The sequence below is a fragment of the Bos indicus x Bos taurus genome, chromosome 5, assembly GCF_003369695.1.
Source record: "Bos indicus x Bos taurus breed Angus x Brahman F1 hybrid chromosome 5, Bos_hybrid_MaternalHap_v2.0, whole genome shotgun sequence".
Taxonomy (NCBI): Eukaryota; Metazoa; Chordata; class Mammalia; order Artiodactyla; family Bovidae; genus Bos; species Bos indicus x Bos taurus.
In genome coordinates this window covers 91,016,099-91,039,013 of record NC_040080.1, presented here as the reverse complement: position 1 = coordinate 91,039,013, position 22,915 = coordinate 91,016,099, and the positions used below count along the sequence as shown (strand labels likewise).

At 40.3% G+C, this 22,915-nt stretch overlaps 2 protein-coding genes across 4 annotated transcripts in view; one reads left to right on the top strand and one right to left on the bottom strand.

Moving 5' to 3' along the window:
• DIP2B (disco interacting protein 2 homolog B) overlaps positions 1–22,915 on the bottom strand; it is a 229,803-nt gene that overhangs the window by 64,468 nt on the left and 142,420 nt on the right. For 2 of the 3 annotated variants that reach the window (XM_027542839.1, XM_027542840.1), the window contains exons 4-5: positions 12,377–12,502; positions 2,063–2,275 (exon numbers count right to left, since the gene is read on the bottom strand). In XM_027542839.1, the coding sequence (XP_027398640.1) occupies positions 2,063–2,275; positions 12,377–12,502 (339 nt within the window). The remainder of the gene's footprint in view (positions 1–2,062; positions 2,276–12,376; positions 12,503–22,915) is intronic. The other variant, XM_027542841.1, reaches the window with a different exon arrangement.
• LOC113893129 (histone H4-like) lies at positions 13,955–14,380 on the top strand. The gene has a single exon (XM_027542847.1). It carries the CDS (start codon positions 14,031–14,033, stop codon positions 14,340–14,342), a length of 312 nt encoding a protein of 103 aa, XP_027398648.1. The 5' UTR covers positions 13,955–14,030; the 3' UTR covers positions 14,343–14,380.

Genomic DNA, 22,915 nt, shown 5'->3' with positions numbered 1-22,915 from the left:
TGTAACTTGAATCTACTTGAAAGACAAGGTTCTTCCCTTATTTTAAGCATGATTAAACAGTGCTGCTTTAATCTGCTTCATGTAGGGATTCTTACTATAAAGAAATAATGATATAGTTGGAAGAGAGCCATTGAACAGAGAAGTGTTACCAAAAAATTAGAAGAAGAGAAAGAAAATTAGAGGAAGCAAAACACAGAGTTCACAAGAATAATGAAAAGCCACTCAAAACTATGAACAAGGAAAAAAGCATAATATAAACAATTTCTAAAATTATTTTGGGATTTAGGTTTCCAGGCCCCAAAAGTCTATACTTAATAGCTTAATACTTTTTAAAGCTTTAAATACTTTGCACAAGTATACTGCAGTGTAGTCTTTCTGTAGGATGATGTGGTAACAAAGCACTAAAATAGACATTTTTACCTGACCCAGCAATTCCACTTATAGGAATACATCCTAAGAGGAAATAATCAAACGAATGCACGAAGTTGTGTGTGTGAGGATGCTCATTTCAGTTTTCATACAGCAAAAACCTGGATACTACTTAAATGTCCAAAATAGGGAAATGGCTAAAATAAACTATGGCAGAGCCACAGTGGCATATTTTGAAACCATGAAGACAAAAGTATGATCCTATATTAATGATATAGAAGATTTCTGCTTTAAAAGCAGACATGTCTGCTAATAAAAGCAGGTTCTATTTAGTACCATTTCATTTCTGTAAAAACAAAACCAAAGCCTTACGTTATGCAAACAAAGTCTAGGATCCACATGAAAGTGATAATATTGAAGAGTTCTACATAAGTGGGGCTCTAGCTTATTTTTCCTTTTATCTGTATTTTCAAATTTTTTCCTTTAGAAACATGAAGTATGTATTAACTTCTGTTACAGCAAACATCCAAAAGCCAGTAATGTTGGATAAAATGGTTCCTGTGAGTTCCTGAACTTTTCACAGAGCAGAAGGAATATGAGATGAAGTCAGATAAAATCATCTTGTTAACAAAAATTGAGATAAAGTTAACTGAGTACTAGGAAACTATTTTTCACAAGTGAAACTGCTCTTTTAGACAATGTGGATATAAAACCTGACCCCTCCATGGCTCTGTTGCCGACCGTCCCAACAGGAGAACTGTTGAGTCTACTCATCTGTAGCTGCTTTGGTGGGGATGGGGTGTCAATCAATTAAGAGCACAGGCCAAGCCATCGGCTGCTGGCCCTGACCTTTTAATATGGGCAAGCATGACCTTAAGGTAGCTATTTTCTTTAAAAATTACAGGCTTGAATCAAAAGGTTTCCAAGTTTTTCCTTTTCAGAAATCACTTAATAAACATAAAGTGGTACAGGAAGGTCACTGACAAAAAATTAAGACATCAAAAAGCAAATGGATTGTCAAGAAAAAAGGAATAGTATCACAGACACATGATGTTTATATACATCGCTTCATGCTGTGTGTACCAACTAATTAAGCAAAGGTAGAGACCTGAACTTTATCTGCAGATGTCACAGACGCTTAGAACACACACACACTTAAAGCCAAGTCAAGCAAAAGCACTGACCGACATTCTCAGCCCGCACACTTCTGTTGTAGCAATAGTTCAGCAGCAAGGACAATAAATCCAGTCTTTATGCTACAGACAAAAGAGTCTCACGGATACTGTCTTAATTCCAAATTTTCTCAGGTTTTTTTTTTTGAGAGAGAGACAGTATGTAAGCAACAATCCTGGGAAAAATCTAAGACGTCGTATCTTTGAACACTTTTTCCATGATGGAATATTCTCCAGTACGGATAAAGCATACTAAGACTGGTGTTATATCTTGCAGCTTGAGTATTGCTTATGGAAATATCTATGGCTTCAGGTGGGCAATACTATCGCCAATAAAGCAGACACCTTTCCATCGTTCCAATGTGCTGCTCCTGTTCCCTTCTCTGCCTCATTGTCTGTCATGTTCATTTTGATACTATTTTTTTAGGCTACCCTGAAAAAACCTAACGCAAATCATAAACTATCTCATGGCTACTGGGAGCCAAATGGAACATAATTTCTTGGGGAGATTCAGCTCCTACCTATTCGAGTATTGGCAAATACATCAGCTAGAGACCCACTGGTTCCTTTGACCTCTCCATGGGACAGCGTAGAAGATGCAGATGAAGAAGTGGACGATCCCTGAATTGACCGGTTGATCCAGGACTCAGCGTTCTGTAAGCTCTGTTGCAAGGCAGCAGAGAGCGCAGCTTGGCGTCTCAGAGAGCCCTCATCCTCAGAGGCCGAAGACGTGTCTGTGTGGAATTAGAAAAACAGAAGTTCTCGATCCTGCCTAGAACACAGACCTTCCAGATCTTTCTCAATGAGCACACATTCAACTTTGACAGCAGCAAAACATTTTATGTAAAATTTCTTGCGAATCTCAAGGAAAGACTTATGAACCAAAGTTTGCAAAAATAAAACAGCCAAAATCTAGAGGTTATTTTAAGCTCTTTTTAAAAACCCATTTTTGTACATTTAAACTTCATTCACTGTTTTTGTTGTGGTTGTTGCAGTTGTTTTGTTTTTTTGGTTCTGGCCTTAATCAGTATCTAAATTCTTCTGGCTTATCTCCTTATGTTCAAATAATGCTGAAGTGCTTCTATTATCTTCCTCAGTGTCTTTGTTAGAGAACATTGCGATGGGCTGCTACCCTGATTTTCACAAGTACTTATTAATTAGTGTCTACTTAAAAGGAAATGATCTTGATGGCAAATATAAAAATCTTATTTTGGTAACAACAACTAAAGTGCCAAACAGTGAACTAGATTTTGGGGAACTGACTACTGTGGAATAAGAAACTGCTCAGCCCAGCAGCAGTCATGGTGTTGGTGGGAAAGCTAGCTGGTCACAGGGCAAAGGGGAGCTCTCCAAACAAGACCGGAGAGGCCACAGAGGTACTTCTCTCCTGGTCCCAGAGAACTGTGAAGAATTCACTGGTGCCTGCATTTAGACCAGCTCTGACTCTCTAAATTAGAAAAGTATGCAGAAAAAATAAAAAGAGAAAAGTTCAACCAAATATAGGACAGCTAAGGGAAGCAGAAGTCAGGAATTTATTCCAGCACTCTGAGCATATGCAGCATACATGTTACAGCGGCATTTGGTATGATGTCAGATAAACCCTCCTAAATGATTTTGAGGGTTACAATTTATGGCTCGTGCACTGAATTTCATTCAACTAAAAAAAAATTTAATATTCTATGGTTAGTCCTGCTGAACTCTTTCCTCTAACTCAAGTGAAACTGCAGGTCCATGTTCTACTTCAGTTTAAAGAGCCAGAGAGATAACTAACAGAGCTAGAATACTGCTAGCTCCTGACAACAGAAATTCGAAGAACAAAAGACTAATTTAATCTAGAAGTCAAATTGTGAGGATCTGAAGTAAGAAAGTTAAAATAATGACTATATCCTTTCTTCCTGCTCTCAAACTACCCCTAATTTATTATGTCACATTGAAGGAGATCTGAGGCCCAAGACTTAATATTATTATTTTACAGTGTACTACTTAACTATGTAATATGTGCTGGGAACTATCAGTTCTGGGAGTTTTGAGATGTATGAATTCTTATGAGATAGTAAATGCCCTAAGAAGGCTTACCATCTAGTACAGACGACACACAACTCCTCAGATTATTTCATATTAAAATAATAGATGCCAAGAAATGGGGTGAGCAAAGGGTTTCACAGGAGGAACCCCAATCTCAGTCAGGGACTGAAATACTTCTATGCAAATCATGTGGACTTTGGGGAGGTAAGAGCAAAAAAGAGGCTGGAGAGGTAAACTGTGACCAGACTCCAAAGGGCTAAAGTGATGAGGTTCTTTAGAAAACATTTTTTGCATAATCTTAAAGAAAAATGTTCAACTGTACCTTGGGAGGCAGAGATTTCTGTCTTTGCAAACATGCTTTAAAAAAAGAAAAAGTATCTATGGGAGGAATGGGACAGGTGAATCTGACCCTGAGAATAAAGTATTTTTGGGGTGATACATCACAGGATCCCACAACCTCCACTGTATTCACGGAGTGTCTTTATTGCACCATTTATTTTAATCTGTGTAAGTCTAAAATCAGAATAACTCAATTTTTAAAAGATAGTAAAAAACAGTATTTTCATGATTAGGTTTGTGGAAAATTGGTTTCATTATGTTTCTATTTGGATCAATTATGTAATTAGATATATTGTTTCAATTCAATTACCTCATTTGCCGGCTAGTCCTCCTTAGAGTGTTTAGTGACTATAACTGTGGGGAGGCTTGCTGCCGCTTCTGCTGCTAAGTCGCTTCAGTTGTGTCCGACTCTGTGCGACCCCAAAGACAGTAGCCCACCAGGCTCCCCTGTCCCTGGGATTCTCCAGGCAAGAACACTGGAGTGGGTTGCCATTTCCTTCTCCAATGCATGAAAATGAAAAGTGAAAGTGAAATCGCTCAGTCGTGTCGGACTCCTAGCGACCTCGTGGACTGCAGCCTACCAGGCTCCTCCGTCCATGGGATTTTCCAGCCAAGAGTACTGGAGGGGGGTGCCATTGCCTTCTCCGTGGGGAGGCTTAGTGCAGTGGAAAAAACATGGCTTTGGCGTCCTTGCATTTGAACTCTGGGGCCACCATTTACAAGCTATGTAGTTGTCCATCTGAGAAGGCTATTTGCTTATTTACCCATTTAATAAATACTTTAAGGACTACACTAGTTGGCAGGAATAAAATAGTAAGCAAGAAGACACAGTACCCACTCTAACAGGATTTAGAGTCTTAAAGAAGTTCAGGGTTGGTGCCCAAGGAAGTGAGACCTCAACCAAGGTGAGAAGGGTTAAGTAGGAATTATTTATGAGAGGCACAGAGGTGGGGACAGAGGGGAGTCAAGTGAGAAACCTGGGAGGCGACAGGAAACAGAGCACATTTGAAGACCTGGAAGAAATGAGGCTAGCGGAAGCACAGGATGCAAAAGTGGCAGTGACCAAAGATGAGGCTGGACAGGTAGACAGCACTGGGCTGCTAAGGGCCACCTCAGTCAGCCGAGGAAACTCACCTCTGCTAACTGCTGTGGGAGAGCCCAAACAAGACAAGTTACAGAAAGCACCAGTGGCGCCAGCATATAACAGGTGGCCAATAAACATCAAGTCCCCCCTCTCCCCTGAAAATCCCACCCTATGTTACCTCACAGGTACAGAACTTCGACTCTGCAAAGTTCTACAGTTTACATGTTAAGATTATATAAAATGTAAGCACCTCTCTAGGACTATATCTTGGGGGGGGTGGGGGTGGAAAAGCTCCTTTACATATTCATACATTTATTTCGTACCTTTTTAAAAAAAGTAACTGTCACCCACAAAACTGTTAGGGATTAGCAGAAAATTGGGCAAGATTAAATTAATATTAACAAAATCATTCTTTTCCCACTGATTCTGCTCCAGTTGAATAGGAACTCACACTCTTATCCATCATAACTAAAGTCCTTGCCAAACCGCTTGTATATGATGAATTTAATAGGTTTACACAACAGGAAAATATTCTGGAAATATAGCTTGCCCTTCAGGTTGTAACTGGTATGACTTAACTGAACTGAACTGAACCGGAAGTCTAAAATCCATTTATAACCAATCAGGAAACATATAATGAGGGGTACGGTGCAAGCTACACAAGTTCCTGGAAAGACAATGCCTGACACTGGGTTCTGACACCCGATATCCAAACTAGGTCCAGATACCAGCTTAGAACAGCAGGTAAGTCAAGATTCACTGAAAGGAAGACCTCACCCTAACAACTGCTACAAAATATGACACATAAACTAGGCCAGGAAATGAGAGCTTCAAAGAACAAGTAAGGGAAACAACCATTAAAACAGTTAGTATACAGTAGTCTGGAGTCCATGAAAAGAAATATCTGTGTGTGTTTGGGGCAGGCGGGGTGGGAAGGGGTGGTATCAGGCAGGAGAGTGTCATGTTCTCTTGCACTGGTGGGTCAGGGGAATGAAAGACTTCCAGAACCTTCAAGACAGGCAAAGTAAGTTTCCACATAGGCAAAGAAAGAGTTTGAAGCTTAGGAAGGAAAAGCTTTAGAGACCCAAGAAGGTGCAGTCTAGGAATAAAAACTTATATGGAAGAGAAGATTAAAAGGTTAGTTCAGAAAGCAGTCTGGACTTACCTTGGGCTACAAATTCTGAAGTGATTAATCTAGCACTAAACTCAATCAGGGTGGATACTGATTGACCAGACGTGGATCAGGAAGATGTTCAGAACTATCTGAGAGATTTTCCAGCATCCCACAGTGACCTGGGTGCACAGAGAGCTGGCTGGGACAGGAAATTACTATGTAATCACTAATCAGCAGAGGCCCATGTGTTGTCTATTAACATCCATATGGGGATACTTATGAGACAGGGGGGCTCACTAGTAATAATTACTCCAGGATCACTCTACCCATAAGGGATTTCAAAACACTGTTTTTCAAGGTATTGTCCCACGTCTACGAAAAAACATTTCACAAAATGAACTAATATTACAATTCATCTTGCAGTGAGAAGACAGGTACTTTTTTTTTAATTTACTGCCTACTTGAAAAGTTAAACCAAATATGCAGCAATTGCTAGAGCTCCAGAATAAAACCAGAAAACATTTACTTGACATGGTAGCTCAGTTGGTAAAGAACCTGCCTGCAATGCAGGAGACCAGGGGTTCAATCCCTGGGTTGGGAAGATCCCCTGGAGAAGGAAATGGCAACCCACTTCAGTCTTCTTGTCTGGAGAATCCCATGGACAGTGGAGCCTACAGTCTATGGGGTCACAAGAGTTAGACACGACTTAGTGACTAAACCATCACCATGGTAGGATGAGAGGCCATATGCCAAGTGGTTTAGAGAACAGGCTTTTAAGGCCAGACTGCTTTGGATTCCAGTCTTAGCTCTGCCATTGATAGGAGTTGGGCAGATCAGTTCTTATGGGTCTTACTTCTACTGTTTTGCTATTGTTCTTTTCTATTTTGGGGTTGTTTGCTCACAAAATCCAGTGGATCTTTATCTGTGGGGATTTTACATCCCTGGACTCATGTATTCTCCCAGAAACCACTTGTGCCCCAGGTTATCATCAGCCTAGGACCACTTTCTAACATTAGATTTAACAAACAGGACACCAGAATTCAATTCTTGTACCTACTGACCAACCACAAATTATTAGAGAAGGTCCCTGCCCTCATTATTCTGAGGCAAAGCAGGCAAGCTTTCTTGAGAAGGTTTTCTTTTGCTGGGAGGTTAATTTTTCATTTAATTTTTTCTAATTGTCCCTTCTGCTAAAGATGTGAACCTCTCTGGAATCTTAATCCCAACTTTCAACCTTACATATGTCTGAGGTTTTATCTTTCCTACCTTTATGGTAATTAAAATTTAGGTCTTTTGTTGATAGTCTCTTCTCCTCCCTAGGACAGTCAAAGTCAGCCCCATCTCACCACACTGATTTTTAGTGATCATTCTCTACCTCTCTCACTTCTGTATGTATTTAAAAGGAAGCTGATTATATTCTACCTAGTACTAAAGAGAAATTTTCTTTTCCCTCTTTCTGAGAGAGAGTTTTCAGGTTGTCTAACTGACCACACAGCTAGAAAAAGATGTTTGAGCAAGTTATTAAGCCTTTTTAAATCTGTTGTCTCATCTGTAAAATCGAACAGAGAATTGTCAAGAAAACAAATTATGAAAAAATGTTAAGCACTCAGCCTTTTGACTAGTACACAGAAGTACTCAAGAAATGGTAGTATGAAATTACATTTATTGGAAAACTTTAAATTTTACAATCACTTATTGAAATAAACTAATTCAATCTGATAGACTGGGTTTTTATTGTGCTTCGGCTTAAAGAATATTGAATACTAAACTTCTAAGTACTTGTGGAGCTCTGCTCATAACTCATATCAATACTAATGAAAGCATGTTATTAAAAGAACCAAAATTTATTAATTATAACATATTTATAGAGGTCTGATTTGCCATCTCGGTTTACTTTGTGATTCTGAATAAAATTAGAATATCTACGGGAACTCTCCAAGTTAGTAACTGACTAATAATGTATTTTAGCCTATAAGCTCTCCGAAGGCAACAGCTGTTCAATTTATTTGGAATAATACCCATTCCAGGACCATGCATATACGAGTATCTATTTGGCAACCCACTCCAGTGTTCTTGCCTGGAGAATCCCAGGACAGCGGAGCCTGGTGGGCTCCCGTCTATGGGGTCGCACAGAGTCGGACATGACTGAAGCGACTTAGCAGAAGCATTAAGCAAAAAAGAACTTTCCAAGAGTAAAAAACAAAATCAAGCAACGAGTCTGACACATAATTGCTGAATCCTAGGACAAATCACTTAGTGACTGTAAGCTTGTCTGTTTCCTCATCTCTAAAGAAATCCAGACTTCCCACTTTACAGAGTAGTTGGTTAAGCAGAACAACTGAGGCAGGGCAGCCACTGGTATACGAAAGTCCTCTGCATCCTGTAATTCCATATAGCATCATCAAAGTTTGCTAAAACTGTAACAATATTCCAGTCTGTTCGTGGGCATTGTTTTCATATATAGAAATACAGAGAGGTAAATGTCTCTGTGTCTGGCCCTGTGAATTACTACTACAGTCCCTTTCAAGCAGAGTCCTGTATAAGAGAAACTCAGGGAGACCCCTAAATTTTAAGCTTCATTCTATGCAAGCCAGTCAAAACAGCTTACTGTGCTTTGGGGTCATTATGTGGTCTATTTGTTCATCTGAGCACCCTCAAAATGCAGTGCAGGGTAGGCCCACATGGGTGCAGAAAAAGCTTAGAGACAAAAAATATATGCTGTAGTTTTGGCATTCTATTTATCTGTATGAATGAGTAATAGCATTACACAAAGAAGCCCTACAAAGAAAGAGCTGAGGTAATTGCCTCATGACATTAGTAAATGATTTCAGCACATAAAGGGAACTGGATGGCAGTAATTCAAAGTCTAAAAGACTATGAAAAAGGCCACAGGCACTAAAAGAACCACAGGCTGCTACCAACTTGGAGAATTTAGATTTTCCAATCCACAAGATAGAAATCAGTGCATGTATCAATAAGCAGGTTTTAGGGTGAATGACATTTTATTATTTGAGAAAGCTTTATGAACAAAAGACAAATCAGCTCTCATGCCAAGTGTTTAGCGTATTTATCAGATTATATGATTATGAACGGAACCAAGATTTATGACATAGTTCACTCCCAGACTCTTTTTGTTAAATACTCCAAAATCAGCTCTAGATTTTCATCACTTCAGTGACTCCCACAGTTGTACGCTGGTTGCGTCTCTAAGAAGCCGACTGGCCAGTGCGCTTTAGCAGGTATCCCAGACAGTAGGTTCACCTGGCACAGCATGGGCAGAGGAAGGGCCCTGAGCAGAAAACACGTTCTGTGACGTTTTGCGGTGTGGCCTCTCAGTGCACAAAGGACAATGTAACTATAATACCGTGAAATCTGAGGTTAGTCTTGCCCTGCAAGAGTGGCACGATTTTTCTAGAAAGAAAATAGTAGCAATGTCACTTTCATAGCTGCCTAGAACCTGTTTTTTTTTTTTTTTTTTTAAATCAGCCCATGCTGCTGCTACTGCTGCTGCTGCTACTGTTGCTAAGTCGCTTCAGTCATGTCCGACTCTGTGCGACCCCATAGACGGCAGCCCACCAGGCTCCCCCGTCCCTGGGATTCTCCAGGCAAGAACACTGGAGTGGGTTGCCATTTCCTTCTCCAATGCATGAAAGTGAAAAGTGAAAGTGAAGTCGCTCAGTCGTGCCCGACTCTTAGCGACCCCATGGACTACAGCCTACCAGGCTCCTCCATCCATGGGATTTTCCAGGCAAGAGTACTGGAGTGTGTGCCATTGCCTTCTCCAAAATCAGGCCATAACCATCCATAATTAACATCAATTCTCCTCTTCCTCTTGACCCCTTGAGCAGAGCTTCAGCATTTCTTCTAAACTTTAATGTTTTGGGGCTAGTAAAAAGGCAAGATAAAACCTACCTGCCTTCCCTGGGTTAGGCTGTAACAGGTTCTGGGAGACAGTGATAAAAGGGTTAAGGTTCAATGGCCAAGTCTCTAACTGGTGGCTCTCAGATGCTTGGAGAGAATGGAATCCATATCCAAGCAAGAATACCAGAGTGGGTAGCAATTCCCTTCTCCAGGGGATCTTCCCGACCCAGAGATAGAACCCAAGTCTCCTGCATTGCAGGCGGACTCTTTACCACCTGAGCCACCAGGGAAGCCCTTATTTTAACTTGGGAAGAACAAATTTCATCCCCCCAGTGGAAAGGTCCCAAGAGAAGCCTTATGATACAGTCCCTCCACAGCCCCTCACACTGGAGCACAGGATGGTTCCAGGCATGCATGTTGTAGAACGACAGCATCAAGTACATCAAGGTTCAGCTCTCTGTGGGGGCCAAGTGAGAAACCGCTACGTGGGGTGCTCTCAGTGCTCAAGTTGGGAGAGAATCCCTCTTCTATTTGACAACACTGATGTCTCTAACAGCGGATCAACATCTCTCACATACCATTCAGAGTTCCCGGAACAGGACATAAATAGATAGGAAACCTTAATACTCTGCTCTGCTGAATAAAGGTCTTAAGAGAGAGGACTGAATCTTTACAATCATGAAATTATTAAAACTACCAGGTAATCAAGAAAATGATGTCACATCTTTAAGGCTGCAGACAGAGTAGAACATTCATGTTTAGAAATACAGAAGCCTGTACCAAATTCCACAGGACTATGGTCTTGTTCAGCAATGAACAGCCTCGATTTAGAGTTGGTGAATTCCCCTCAGGCAGTGACTTTGGAAGGGGACAGAAAAGGTTTCCATTCCGTCTGCGCATGCTCAAAATCCTTTGCTCCACTCTCCCATTTCACCCGTGGCCATGGGAGCAGACTACTTCACAGCTGCATTTCTTTAGCACAGTTCTGGGGAAGACTGGTTCTAAGGACTTGGGAGTCTGCACTGCTCCCTACCCTTTGCCATTTACTACAATGGCAAACCCTCAGCCACTCTGCGCCAGAATGTGCCATCAAGGAATAGCTGTGAGACTGAGAGCCCCCTTTGTCCACGAGGACCCGGCTGGTGCTGTACTAATGCGACAGGGAAGTCATCCAAGATTCTGAACGAGCAGGCTGGAAGTATGCACCACTACAGCACAAAATGTCTCATTGTGACGGTCTGCTAGAGGTATCCTGCGTTACATTTTGAGGATCACTTGAAGCCACAGAGCTATTTCTCTTAGGAACATATTGACACCACAGATGTAAAGAAAAAAGCACACACAGTTAATGAGCCCATAGCACGCCTGGATGCTCTGAGAAGTTAGCCAAAACCTAGGAGAAGACTATTAATATAAACCTGGGCCAGGGGCTTAGATCAGTGTGAATAGCTCAACTTGACAGCTGTGAATCAGAGTCGACCACGACAAATGTAACCTTCCTGAGAATCTCCCCCAAAAGACAGGGTAAATCGCTGAGACCAAAACAGTTCAGGAAATGTTTCTCCTGAAAGATTTTATTACCAGGAACATGACAGTGGAGAAACAGACACTATACTGAGGCTTTGAAACAGATGGACTCTTTAGTCTCAGAGGCCTATACATCGAGATTCTGAGACTTCATCTAAATTTTTAAAAACTTTGGGAAAGATTTCAAATGGAAAAGACAACTTAAAGGTGTTCCAGTTGCTCTTCAAATATGAATTTGTGGTGGAGGTGGGGATGGTAAGTCTTCCAAGTTTAGAGGGTGGCGATGGGCCTCTAGGCTTATCTCCTGATCCAATTATAGAAAGTGGATTCTTAAAGAAATAAAAACATATACAAAATATATTCACACACACATAAACACGTATATATGTTTTCTAGATTTATTGTAACTTTGCATGACTGCTCTCTTTCATGACATAAAAACATTTTGTCCAGAGATCACATACTCCTGTGACTGTTGCAGAGACAAAGGATTTGATTTAGGAGTATAAATTTGTTAAAGACATACATATATGACTCTGGGTCATATTCTGGATATCAATAAAGAATAGCTATTTAGTAACATAAGGGTATTTTTTAGACCCTAAGCTTTGGTTTTATTTATGACTACATGAGTTTGGAGGTTAGAGCAAGGAAATTCTGGAATTTCAGAAGAAAATTAAAAAAAAAAAAAAAAAAGCTTTACTCTTAAGGCCTTTTTTGTGTCTTGTTTACAATGCAATAATGAAAACCTGTCACCTTCAGGGTGTACTCATACATTTCTGATGATGAGGAGAGAGTTCTAGCTCCTACCTCAGAAAAGAAAAAGCAGAACTCAAGGAACATCAAAGTAGTCACTGTCAGAGAGAAAGCTTCTGATAAACCTACCAGGTGGTGTGCAGGCATCCGCAGGAGACTGGACAAATGTGGACCGCCTTTTGGTTGGCATGGGCAAAGCCATTTTCTGTTCTTTATGCTTTGCCAGTGCAGCTTGAACTGCTTCTGTGTGGATATCTGAAAGATTAAAAATTTGCATTTATTAGCTCCTGGCTCTCAAAGGGTTTACTTCTTTGAGCTGAACTATCACTGCCTCTGCTGTTAAAAGGGGATATTTAGGTGACTTTTATTTATCATTTGTGTTACAGCAAATAGGAAAAACAGACCAAAGAAGTAGTCAAGGATAATTTACATGAGAGGAAAATGAAGCCCAGAACGATGAGAAGACCGTTTAAGACAGCAGAGAAGACGCTGATGGATAGGGGGCTGGGTGTGGAGTCAGAAGAAGAATCTAACATGCTTTGGGGCCAGCTGGGAACCCCACCTCTGAACGGAATGCATGTGATGCAGGTACCCAAAGGACACACTGTGTTCAAGCTCAGGATTTGCTTAACTGCCAGAAAGGAATTGACACTCTTCAATTCTATACCACAGGAGAGAAGGGCTAATTCTGATGTAGAAAATACAAGGGCCAGGGGTACTTGTTTGCCACTCTGCCCACAAAAGAACACAGCTCTTCACTTGAATGTCTAATAACAATCACAAAATTAACATATCCAGAGAAAACTCTTGATTCTCCGCTCCCATGCCAAAACTCAATCTATACTGCTACAAAATAGGATCATATAATACACAGTATTTTGGACTGGGATTTGATTTTTTTAAAAAATATATTTTTATTTATTTGGCTACATCGGGTCTCAGCTGAGGCACGTGGGATCCTCTGGCATGTGAACTCTTAGTTGTGGCATGTGGAATCTAGTTCCCTGACCAGGGATCGAGCCCCACTCCCTGCATAGGGAGTTCGAAGTCTTAGCCACTGGACCACCGGGGAAGTCCCTGTGCTTTGATTTTTAATACCAAAACCTGACAAAGATGCCAAAAAAAAGAAAACTACAGGCCCATATCATTGATGAACATAGATGCAAAAATCCTTAACAAAATTCTAGCAATCAGAATCCAATAACACATTAAAAAGATCATACACCATGACCAAGTGGGCTTTATCCCAGGGATGCAAGGATTCTTCAATATCTGCAAATCAATCAATGTAATACACCATATTAACAAATTGAAAAATAAAAACCATATGATTATCTCAATAGATGCAGAGAAAGCCTTTGACAAAATTCAACATCCATTTATGATAAAGACTCTCCAGAAAGCAGGAATAGAAGGAACATACCTCAACATAATAAAAGCTATATATGACAAACCCACAGCAAACATTATCCTCAATGGTGAAAAATTGAAAGCATTTCCTCTAAAGTCAGGAACAAGACAAGGGTGCCCACTTTCACCATTACTATTCAACATAGTTTTGGAAGTTTTGGCCACAGCAATCAGAGCAGAAAAAGAAATAAAAGGAATCCAAATTGGAAAAGAAGAAGTAAAACTCTCACTATTTGCAGATGACATGATCCTCTACATAGAAAACCCTAAAGACTCCAGCAGAAAATTACTAGAACTAATCAATGATTACAGTAAAGTTGCAGGATATAAAATCAACACACAGAAATCGGCCGTAACGACTGTGGGTGCAGGTATGTCTGGTCGTGGCAAGGGCGGTAAGGGCCTCGGGAAAGGGGGTGCTAAGCGCCACAGCAAGGTTCTTCGTGACAACATCCAGGGCGCCACCAAGCCCGCCATTCGTCGTCTGGCTCGTCGTGGTGGCGTGAAGCGGATCTCCGGTCTCATCTATGAGGAGACCCATGGGGTGCTGAAGGTGTTCCTGGAAAATGTGATTCGGGACGCGGTCACATACACCGAGCACGCCAAGCGCAAAACTGTTACTGCCATGGATGTGGTGTACGCGCTCAAGCGCCAGGGACGTACCCTTTACGGCTTCGGCGGTTAAAGGTGCATTTAATCACCCTACCTTAAAGGCCCTTCTTAGGGCCAAGAGAAAAAAAAAAAAAAGAAAACCCTAAAGACTCCACCAGAAAATTACTAGAACTAATCAATGATTATAGTAAAGTTGCAGGATATAAAATCAACACACAGAAATCCCTTGCATTCCTATACATTAATAATGAGACAACAGAAAGAGAAATTAAGGAAACAATTCCATTCACCATTGCAACGAAAAAAATAAAATACTTAGGAATATATCTACCTAAAGAAACTAAAGACCTATATATAGAAAACTATAAAACACTGGTGAAAGAAATCAAAGAGGACACTAATAGATTGAGAAATATACATACCATGTTCATGGATTGGAAGAATCAATATACTGAAAATGAGTATACTACCCAAAGCAATTTATAGATTCAATGCAATCTCTATCAAGCTACCAACGGTATTCTTCACAGAGCTAGAACAAATAATTTCACAATTTGTATGGAAATACAAAAAACCTCGAATAGCCAAAGCTATCTTGAGAAAGAAGAATGGAACTGGAGGAATCAACCTGCCTGACTTCAGGCTCTACTACAAAGCCACAGTCATCAAGACAGGATGGTACTGGCACAAAGACAGAAATATAGATCAATGGAACAAAATAGAAAGCCCAGAGATAAATCCACACACATATGGACACCTTATCTTTGACAAAAGAGGCAAGAATATACAATGGATTAAAGACAACCTCTTTAACAAGTGGTGCTGGGAAAACTGGTCAACCACTTGTAAAAGAATGAAACTAGAACACTTTCTAACACCATACACAAAAATAAACTCAAAATGGATTAAAGATCTAAACGTAAGACCAGAAACTATAAAACTCCTAGAGGAGAACATAGGCAAAACACTCTCTGACATCCATCACAGCAGGATCCTCTATGACCCACCTCCCAGAATACTGGAAATAAAAGCAAAAATAAACAAATGGGACCTAATTAAACTTAAAAGCTTCTGCACATCAAAGGAAACTATAAGCAAGGTGAAAAGACAGCCTTCAGAATGGGAGAAAATAATAGCAAATGAAGCAACTGACAAACAACTAATCTCAAAAATATACAAGCAACTCCTACAGCTCATTTCCAGAAAAATAAATGACCCAATCAAAAAATGGGCCAAAGAACTAAACAGACATTTCTCCAAAGAAGACATACAGATGGCTAACAAACACATGAAAAGATGCTCAACATCACTCATTATCAGAGAAATGTAAATCAAAACCACTATGAGGTACCATTTCACGCCAGTCAGAATGGCTGCGATCCAAAAGTCTACAAGCAATAAATGCTGGAGAGGGTGTGGAGAAAAGGGAACCCTCTTACACTGTTGGTGGGAATGCAAACTAGTACAGCCACTATGGAGAACAGTGTGGAGAGTCCTTAAAAAACTGGAAACAGAACTGCCTTATGATCCAGCAATCCCACTGCTGGGCATACGCACTGAGGAAACCAGAATTGAAAGAGACACATGTACCCCAATGTTCACTGCAGCACTGTTTATAATAGCCAGGACATGGAAGCAACCTAGATGCCCATCAGCAGATGAATGGATAAGAAAGCTGTGGTACATATACACAATGGAGTATTACTCAGCCATTAAAAAGAATACATTTGAATCAGTTCTAATGAGGTGGATGAAACTGGAGCCTATTATACAGAGTGAAGTAAGCCAGAAAGAAAAACACCAATACAGTATACTAACACATATATATGGAATTTAGAAAGATGGTAACAATAACCCTGTATACGAGACAGCAAAAGAGACACTGATGTATAGAACAGTCTTATGGACTCTATGGGAGAGGGAGAGGGTGGGAAGATTTGGGAGAATGGCATTGAAACATGTATAATATCATGTATGAAATGAGTCGCCAGTCCAGGTTCGATGCACGATACTGGATGCTTGGGACTGGTGCACTGGGACGACCCAGAGGGATGGTATGGAGAGGGAGGAGGGAGGAGGGTTCAGGATGGGGAACACATGTATACCTGTGGCAGATTCATTTCGATATTTGGCAAAACCAATACAATATTGTAAAGTTTAAAAATAAAATTAAAAAAAAAAAAAAAAAAAAGCTGTGGTACATATACACAATGGAGTATAACTCAGCCATTAAAAAGAATACATTTGAATCAGTTCTAATGAGGTGGATGAAACTGGAGCCTATTATACAGAGTGAAATAAGCCAGAAAGAAAAACACCAATACAGTATACTAACGCATATATATGGAATTTAGAAAGATGGTAACAATAACCCTGTATACGAGACAGCAGAAGAGACGCTGATGTATAGAACAGTCTTTTGGACTCTGTGGGAGAAGGAGAGGATGGGATGATTTGGGAGAATGGCACTGAAACATGTATAATATCATATATGAAACGAGTCACCAGTCCAGGTTCGATGCATGATACTGGATGCTTGGGGCTGGTGCACTGGGACAACCCAGAGGGATGGTATGGAGAGGGAGGAGGGAGGAGGGTTCAGGATGGGGAACACATGTAAACCTGTGGTGGATTCATTTCGATATATGGCAAAACCAATACAATATTGTAAAGTTAAAAAATAAAATTAAAAAAACAAAACAAAACACTCTTAGCCAATCCTTCTGAGGCAGATAGGACCTGAGGTGGCTTCCAGGTTCAGAGAAATTTCCTCTTCTCAAGGATCTGGCCCAATCTACATATGCAAATGATCCTTGAAAGCCTGTCTCTTGTAAGAGCTGAGCTAATCAGGTCATTTGGGGGCGGGGGGGGGGGGGGGGGCGGTGGGGGAGGGCGGTGCAGTGCTATAAGTTTAAACTGAATCAAGAAACTGCAGCTCCTAAAGTGGAGTCACATGAACAGCAGTACCCTAGAACAGACTAAGTCATGATTAGAGGCTTAGAGCTTTCAGCCCTACCCTCCATCCTCTAGAGAGAGAAAAGGGACTGGGGATTGAGCTAATCACCAATGACCAATTATTTAATCAAGCATGCCTAGGTAATGGAGTCTCCATTAAAAAAAAAAAAACCGTCTAAAGTAAGGGATCTGGAGAGCTTCCTGAGTTGGTGAACACATCTTTGTGCCAGCAGGGTAATGTACCTTAAACTTCACAGGGACAGGAGCTCTTGGGTTTGGGACTCCTCTGCACCTTGCCCTATGAGCCTCTTCATCTGGTTGATCATTTCTATCCTTTATAGTAAACTGGTAACATTATTTTCCTGAGTTCAGTGAGCCATTATAGCAAATAATCAAACTTGAGGAGGGGGTGGTGGGCATTTTGATTTATAGCTAAGTTGAACAAGGACTTTCCTGGTGGTCCAGTGGTTTAGACTCCGCACTTGGGAGGAGGCATAGGTTTGATCCCTAGTCCAGGAACTAAGATCCCACCTGCTGAATTAAGCAACGCCATATAGCCAAGCTGGCCAGAGGGAAGCAATGTGGAAACACTACAAATGGTCTCCAACTTGTGATAAATTCAACTAGTGATTTCTTTTTTTTACTTTACAATAGTATAAAAGCAATACACACTTAATAGAAACTGTACTTTGAATTTTCAATTATTTTTTCCTGGATATGATTCTCTCTTGTGATGCTAGGCAGTAGCAGCAAGCTATGGCTCCCAGTCAGCCACACGATCACAAATGGCTTATATACTTAAAATCATTCTGTAAACATACAGCCATTCCATTTGCCCAACTGTAGGCTAATGTAAGTGTTCTGAGCACATTTAAGGCAGACAAGGCTAAGCTATGATATTCAGTAGATTGTTGTTGTATGTTGTATGTTTTTGTATGTTGTATGTTGTTGTATGTATGTCACTAAGTTGTGTCCAACTCTCTGTAACCTCATGAACTGCAGCATGCCAGGCTTCCCTGTCCTTCACCATCTCTCAGATTTTGCTCAAACTCATATCCATTGTGTCAATGATGCCATCCGACATCTCATCTCTGTCACCCCCTTCTTCTCACGCCCTCAGTCTTTCCCAGGATCAAGGTCTTTTCCAATGAGTCAGCTCTGTGCATCAGGTGTCCAATTAAACGCACTTTCAACTTTGAATATTTTCAGCTTATGATAGGTTTATTGATATGTAACCCCACTGTAAGTCAAGGAAGGTCTGTACTTGTGATTGGCCACTTCCTTCTCCAGGGGATGTTCCCAACCCAGGGAACAAACTCAGGTCTTCCACATTGCAGGCAGACGCTTTACCATCTGAGCCACCAAGGGAGCCCAAAGGTAGGGACAGTCTTGTGGAAATGAGCCTGTGGACTCTCTACTAACTGCAGGTAGTTAATATGAGAAATAAATTAAATTGTAGGACAGTGAGTTGCTATCTGCAGATAACTGGAGAATGGATGGGTGTGAAAAACCCATACGCTAGGTAGGTATCTACCACACAACAACCACTTCTACCTCAAATCCACTCACTCACTATAGGTAACCAATCTCCTTATTGATTTATCCTGCCTGTATTTCTTTGTGCAAAAAACCACCATATATTTTCCATATCCCTGCCTTTCACACACACAAGGTAACATACAATAGTACTTTTTTGCACTATGCTTTTTTCACTTAACAGTATATCCTAGAATTCATTTTGTGTCAGCTACTAGAGATTTTCTTCATTCTTTTTTTAAAGTAGCGTATATAGCACTTCATTGTATACCACAGTTTTATTCAATTGCTATCCTATGTGTGGGCAATATTTTACAATTACAAATACTGATACAAACAAACAGCCTTGTGCAAATACATTTCTATGCTGATGAGAATATATCTTCAGGATAAATTCCTACAAGTGAGACTCCTAAATCAAAAGTCAAACACAGTTTAAATTTTGTTACATCTTGCCTCCCTTCTGAAAGAGCTTTATCATACTGCAGTACTATCAGCAATGTATAAGAGAGCCTGTTTCCCGACTGACTTGCCTTCAGAGTATATTATCTACCTTTTCACTGTTGCCAGTTCAGTGGCTGAGAAATGGCACCTCAGTATACTTTAAATTTGCACGAAAAAAAAAAAATCATTACTGATATTAAAAATCTTGAAGAGGATTTTAGAGCCATTTAATATCTGATTGAAAGTGAAGTGAATGTTCACGGCACTTCACTATTTTTCCACTGGGAGTCTTAGTTTATCTTCCCTTGATTTTTAAAAATTCTTAAAGCTAGTGGAGGTGATGGAATTCTAGTTGAGCTATTTCAAATCCTAAAAGATGATGCTGTGAAAGTGCTGCACTCAATATGCCAGCAGTGGCCACAGGACTGGAAAAGGGCAGTTTTCATTCCAATCCCAAAGAAAGGCAATGCCAAAGAATGCTCAAACTACCTCAAAATTGCACTCATCTCACATGCTAGTAAAGTAGTGCTCAAAATTCTCCAAGCCAGGCTTCACCAATACATGAACCGTGAACTTCCTGATGTTCAAGCTGGTTTTAGAAAAGGCAGAGGAACCAAAGATCAAATTGCCAACATCCACTGGATCATCGAAAAAGCAAGAGAGTCCCAGAAAAACATCTATTTCTGCTTTATTGACTATGACAAAACCTTTGACTGTGTGGATCACAATAAACTTGAAAATTCTGAAAGAGATAGGAATACCACACCACTTGACCTGCCTCTTGAGAAACCTATATGCAGGTCAGGAAGCAACAGTTAGAACTGGACATGGAACAACAGACTGATTCCAAATAGGAAAAAGAGTACGTCAAGGCTGTATATTGTCACTGGCTTATTTAACTTATATGGAGAGTACATCATGAGAAACGCTGGGCTGGAAGAAGCACAAGCTGGAATCAAGACTGCAGGGAGAAAGATCAATAACCTCAGATATGCAGATGACACACCCTTATGGCAGAAAGAGAAGAGGAACTAAAAAGCCTCTTGATGAAAGTGAAAGAGGAGAGTGAAAAAGTTGGCTTAAAGGTCAACATTCAGAAAACTAAGATCATGGCATCCGGTCCCATCACTTCATGGCAAATAGATGGGGAAACAGTGGAAACAGTGTCAGACTTCATTTTGGGGGGCTCCAAAATCACTACAGATGGTGACTGCAGCCATGAAATTCAAAGACGCTTACTCCTTGGAAGCAAAGTTATGACCAACCTAGATAGTATATTCAAAAGCAGAGACATTACTTTGCCAACAAAGGTCCATCTAGTCAAGGCTATGGTTTATCCAGTAGTCATGTATGGATGTGAGAGTTGGATTGTGAAGAAAGCTGAGTGCCAAAGAATTGATGCTTTTGAACTGTGGTGTTGGAGAAGACTCTTGAGAGTCCCTTGGACTGCAAGGAGATCCAACAAGTCCAATCTAAAGGAATCAGTCCTGGGTGTTCTTTGGAAGGACTGATGTTGAAGCTGAAACTCCAATACTTTGGCCACCTCATCCAAAGAGTTAACTCATTGGAAAAGACTCTGATGCTGGGAGGGATTGGTGGCAGGAGAAGCAGGGGACGACAGAGGATGAGATGGCTGGATGGCATCACTGACTCAATGGACGTGAGTCTGAGTGAACTCTGGGAGTTGGTGATGGACAGTAAGGCCTGGCGTGCTGTGATTCATGGGGTCGCAGAGAGTCAGACACGACTGAGTGACTGAACTGAACTGAACTGATATAAAAGATATTGGCCCTTTATCTCTGAGAAATGTTAGAAATATTCTCTTTCAGTTTGTTGTTTGTCCTTTGCTATTGTTTGCAGTGGATTGTTGCCATGCAAAAGTTTTTGTTTTTTTTTTTTAAAGATTTTATGGAAAATCTCAAGTCAGCAACCTAAATGCATAACTGAAAGAACTCAAAAAAAGAACAAAATAAAACCTAAGTTAGCAAAAGAAGGAATTAACAAGGATTAGAGGAAAAATCACTGCAGATGGTGACTGCAGCCATGAAATTAAAAGACGCTTGCTCCTTGGAAGAAAAGCTATGACAAACCGAGACAGTATATTCAAAAGCAGAAACATCGCTTTGCTGACAAAGGTTCATATATATATATACAGTCAAAGCTATGGTTTTTCCAGTAGTCATGTATGGATGTGAGAGCTGGACCATAAAGAAGGCTGAGTGCCGAAGAATTGATGCTTTCAAACTGTGGTGCTGGAGAAGACTGAAAGTTCCTTGGATAACAAGTAGGTCAAACCAGTCCATCTTAAAGAAAATCAGTTCTAAATATTCAATGGAAGAACTGATGCTGAAGCTGAAGCTCCAATATTTCGGCCACCTGATGCAAAGAGCTGACTCATTTGAAAAGACCCTGATGTAGGGAAAGATTGAAGGCAGGAGGAGAAGGGGACGACAGAAGATGAGATGGTTGGATGGCATCATCAACTCAATGGACATGAGTTTGAGCAAACTCTGGGAGATACTGAAGGACAGGGAAGCCTGCCGTGCTGCAGTCCATGGTGTTACAAAGAGGCGGACGTGACTTAGCAAATGAACAGCAGTGCAGAAATAAAACAGAGGGAAGAAAAACAACAAAAACAAGAACTGGTTTTTTGAAAAGATGAACAAAGTTGACACAACTTTATCTACAATAAGAAAAAGAGAACATTCTTGGCGGTCCAATGGTTAAGAATCAGCCTGCCAATGTAGGGAACACCGGTTCGATCCCTGGTCTAGGAAAATCCTGCATACTCGGGGCAACTGCGTCCATGCTCCATGACTATCGAAGCCCATGCTCCACAACAAGAGAAGCTGCCACAATGAGAAGCCTATACACCATAACTAGCGAGTACCCCCTGGTGCAACTAAAGAAAGCTCACTAGCAGCAGTGAAGACCCAGGGCAGCCAAAACAAATAACGAAATTTCCTAAGTTAAAAAAAAAATTTTTTTTAATTTAAAAAGAAAAAAGAGAGAAGATACAAATTACTAAAAATCAGAAATGAAAGAGGAAATTTTTCAACTGATGCCATAGAAGAAACATATAACCTACCAAGATTAAAACCAGAACAGACCAATTACTAACAGAAAGATTGAATCAGTAATCAAAAACCTCCCAAGAAAGAAAAGCCCACATTTCACTGGAGAATCCTATATAAAGCACTTTTAAGAATTAACATCAATTTTCTCAAAGTCTTCCAAAAACCAAGAGGGAACACTCTCAAACTCATTTGATAAGACTACCCTATCCTGATACCAAAGCCAGGCAATGATATTATAAAAAAAGAAAACTACAGGCCAAAATAATGTTGTTAATCAATATTAACTATAGACCAGATGAATATTAATGTAAAAATCCTGAACAAAATACTAACAAATCAAATTCAACAGCACATTAAAAGGACAATATGGCATTAAAAAGACTATCCACCTAAGTTGCAAGGTTCAACATATGAAAACAAATGTAATACTCTAATATAACAGGGGAGAAAAATCATATGATCATCTCAATAGATACAGAAAAAGCATTTGACAAAATTAACATTCTTTTATAAGAACACTCTACAAACCAGGAACAGAAGGAAAGTACTTGATAATTCTCGAACATGAAAAGCCCACAGTCAACATCATATTCAACAGTGAAAAGCTAAAAGCTTTTCCCATTATCATCAGGAA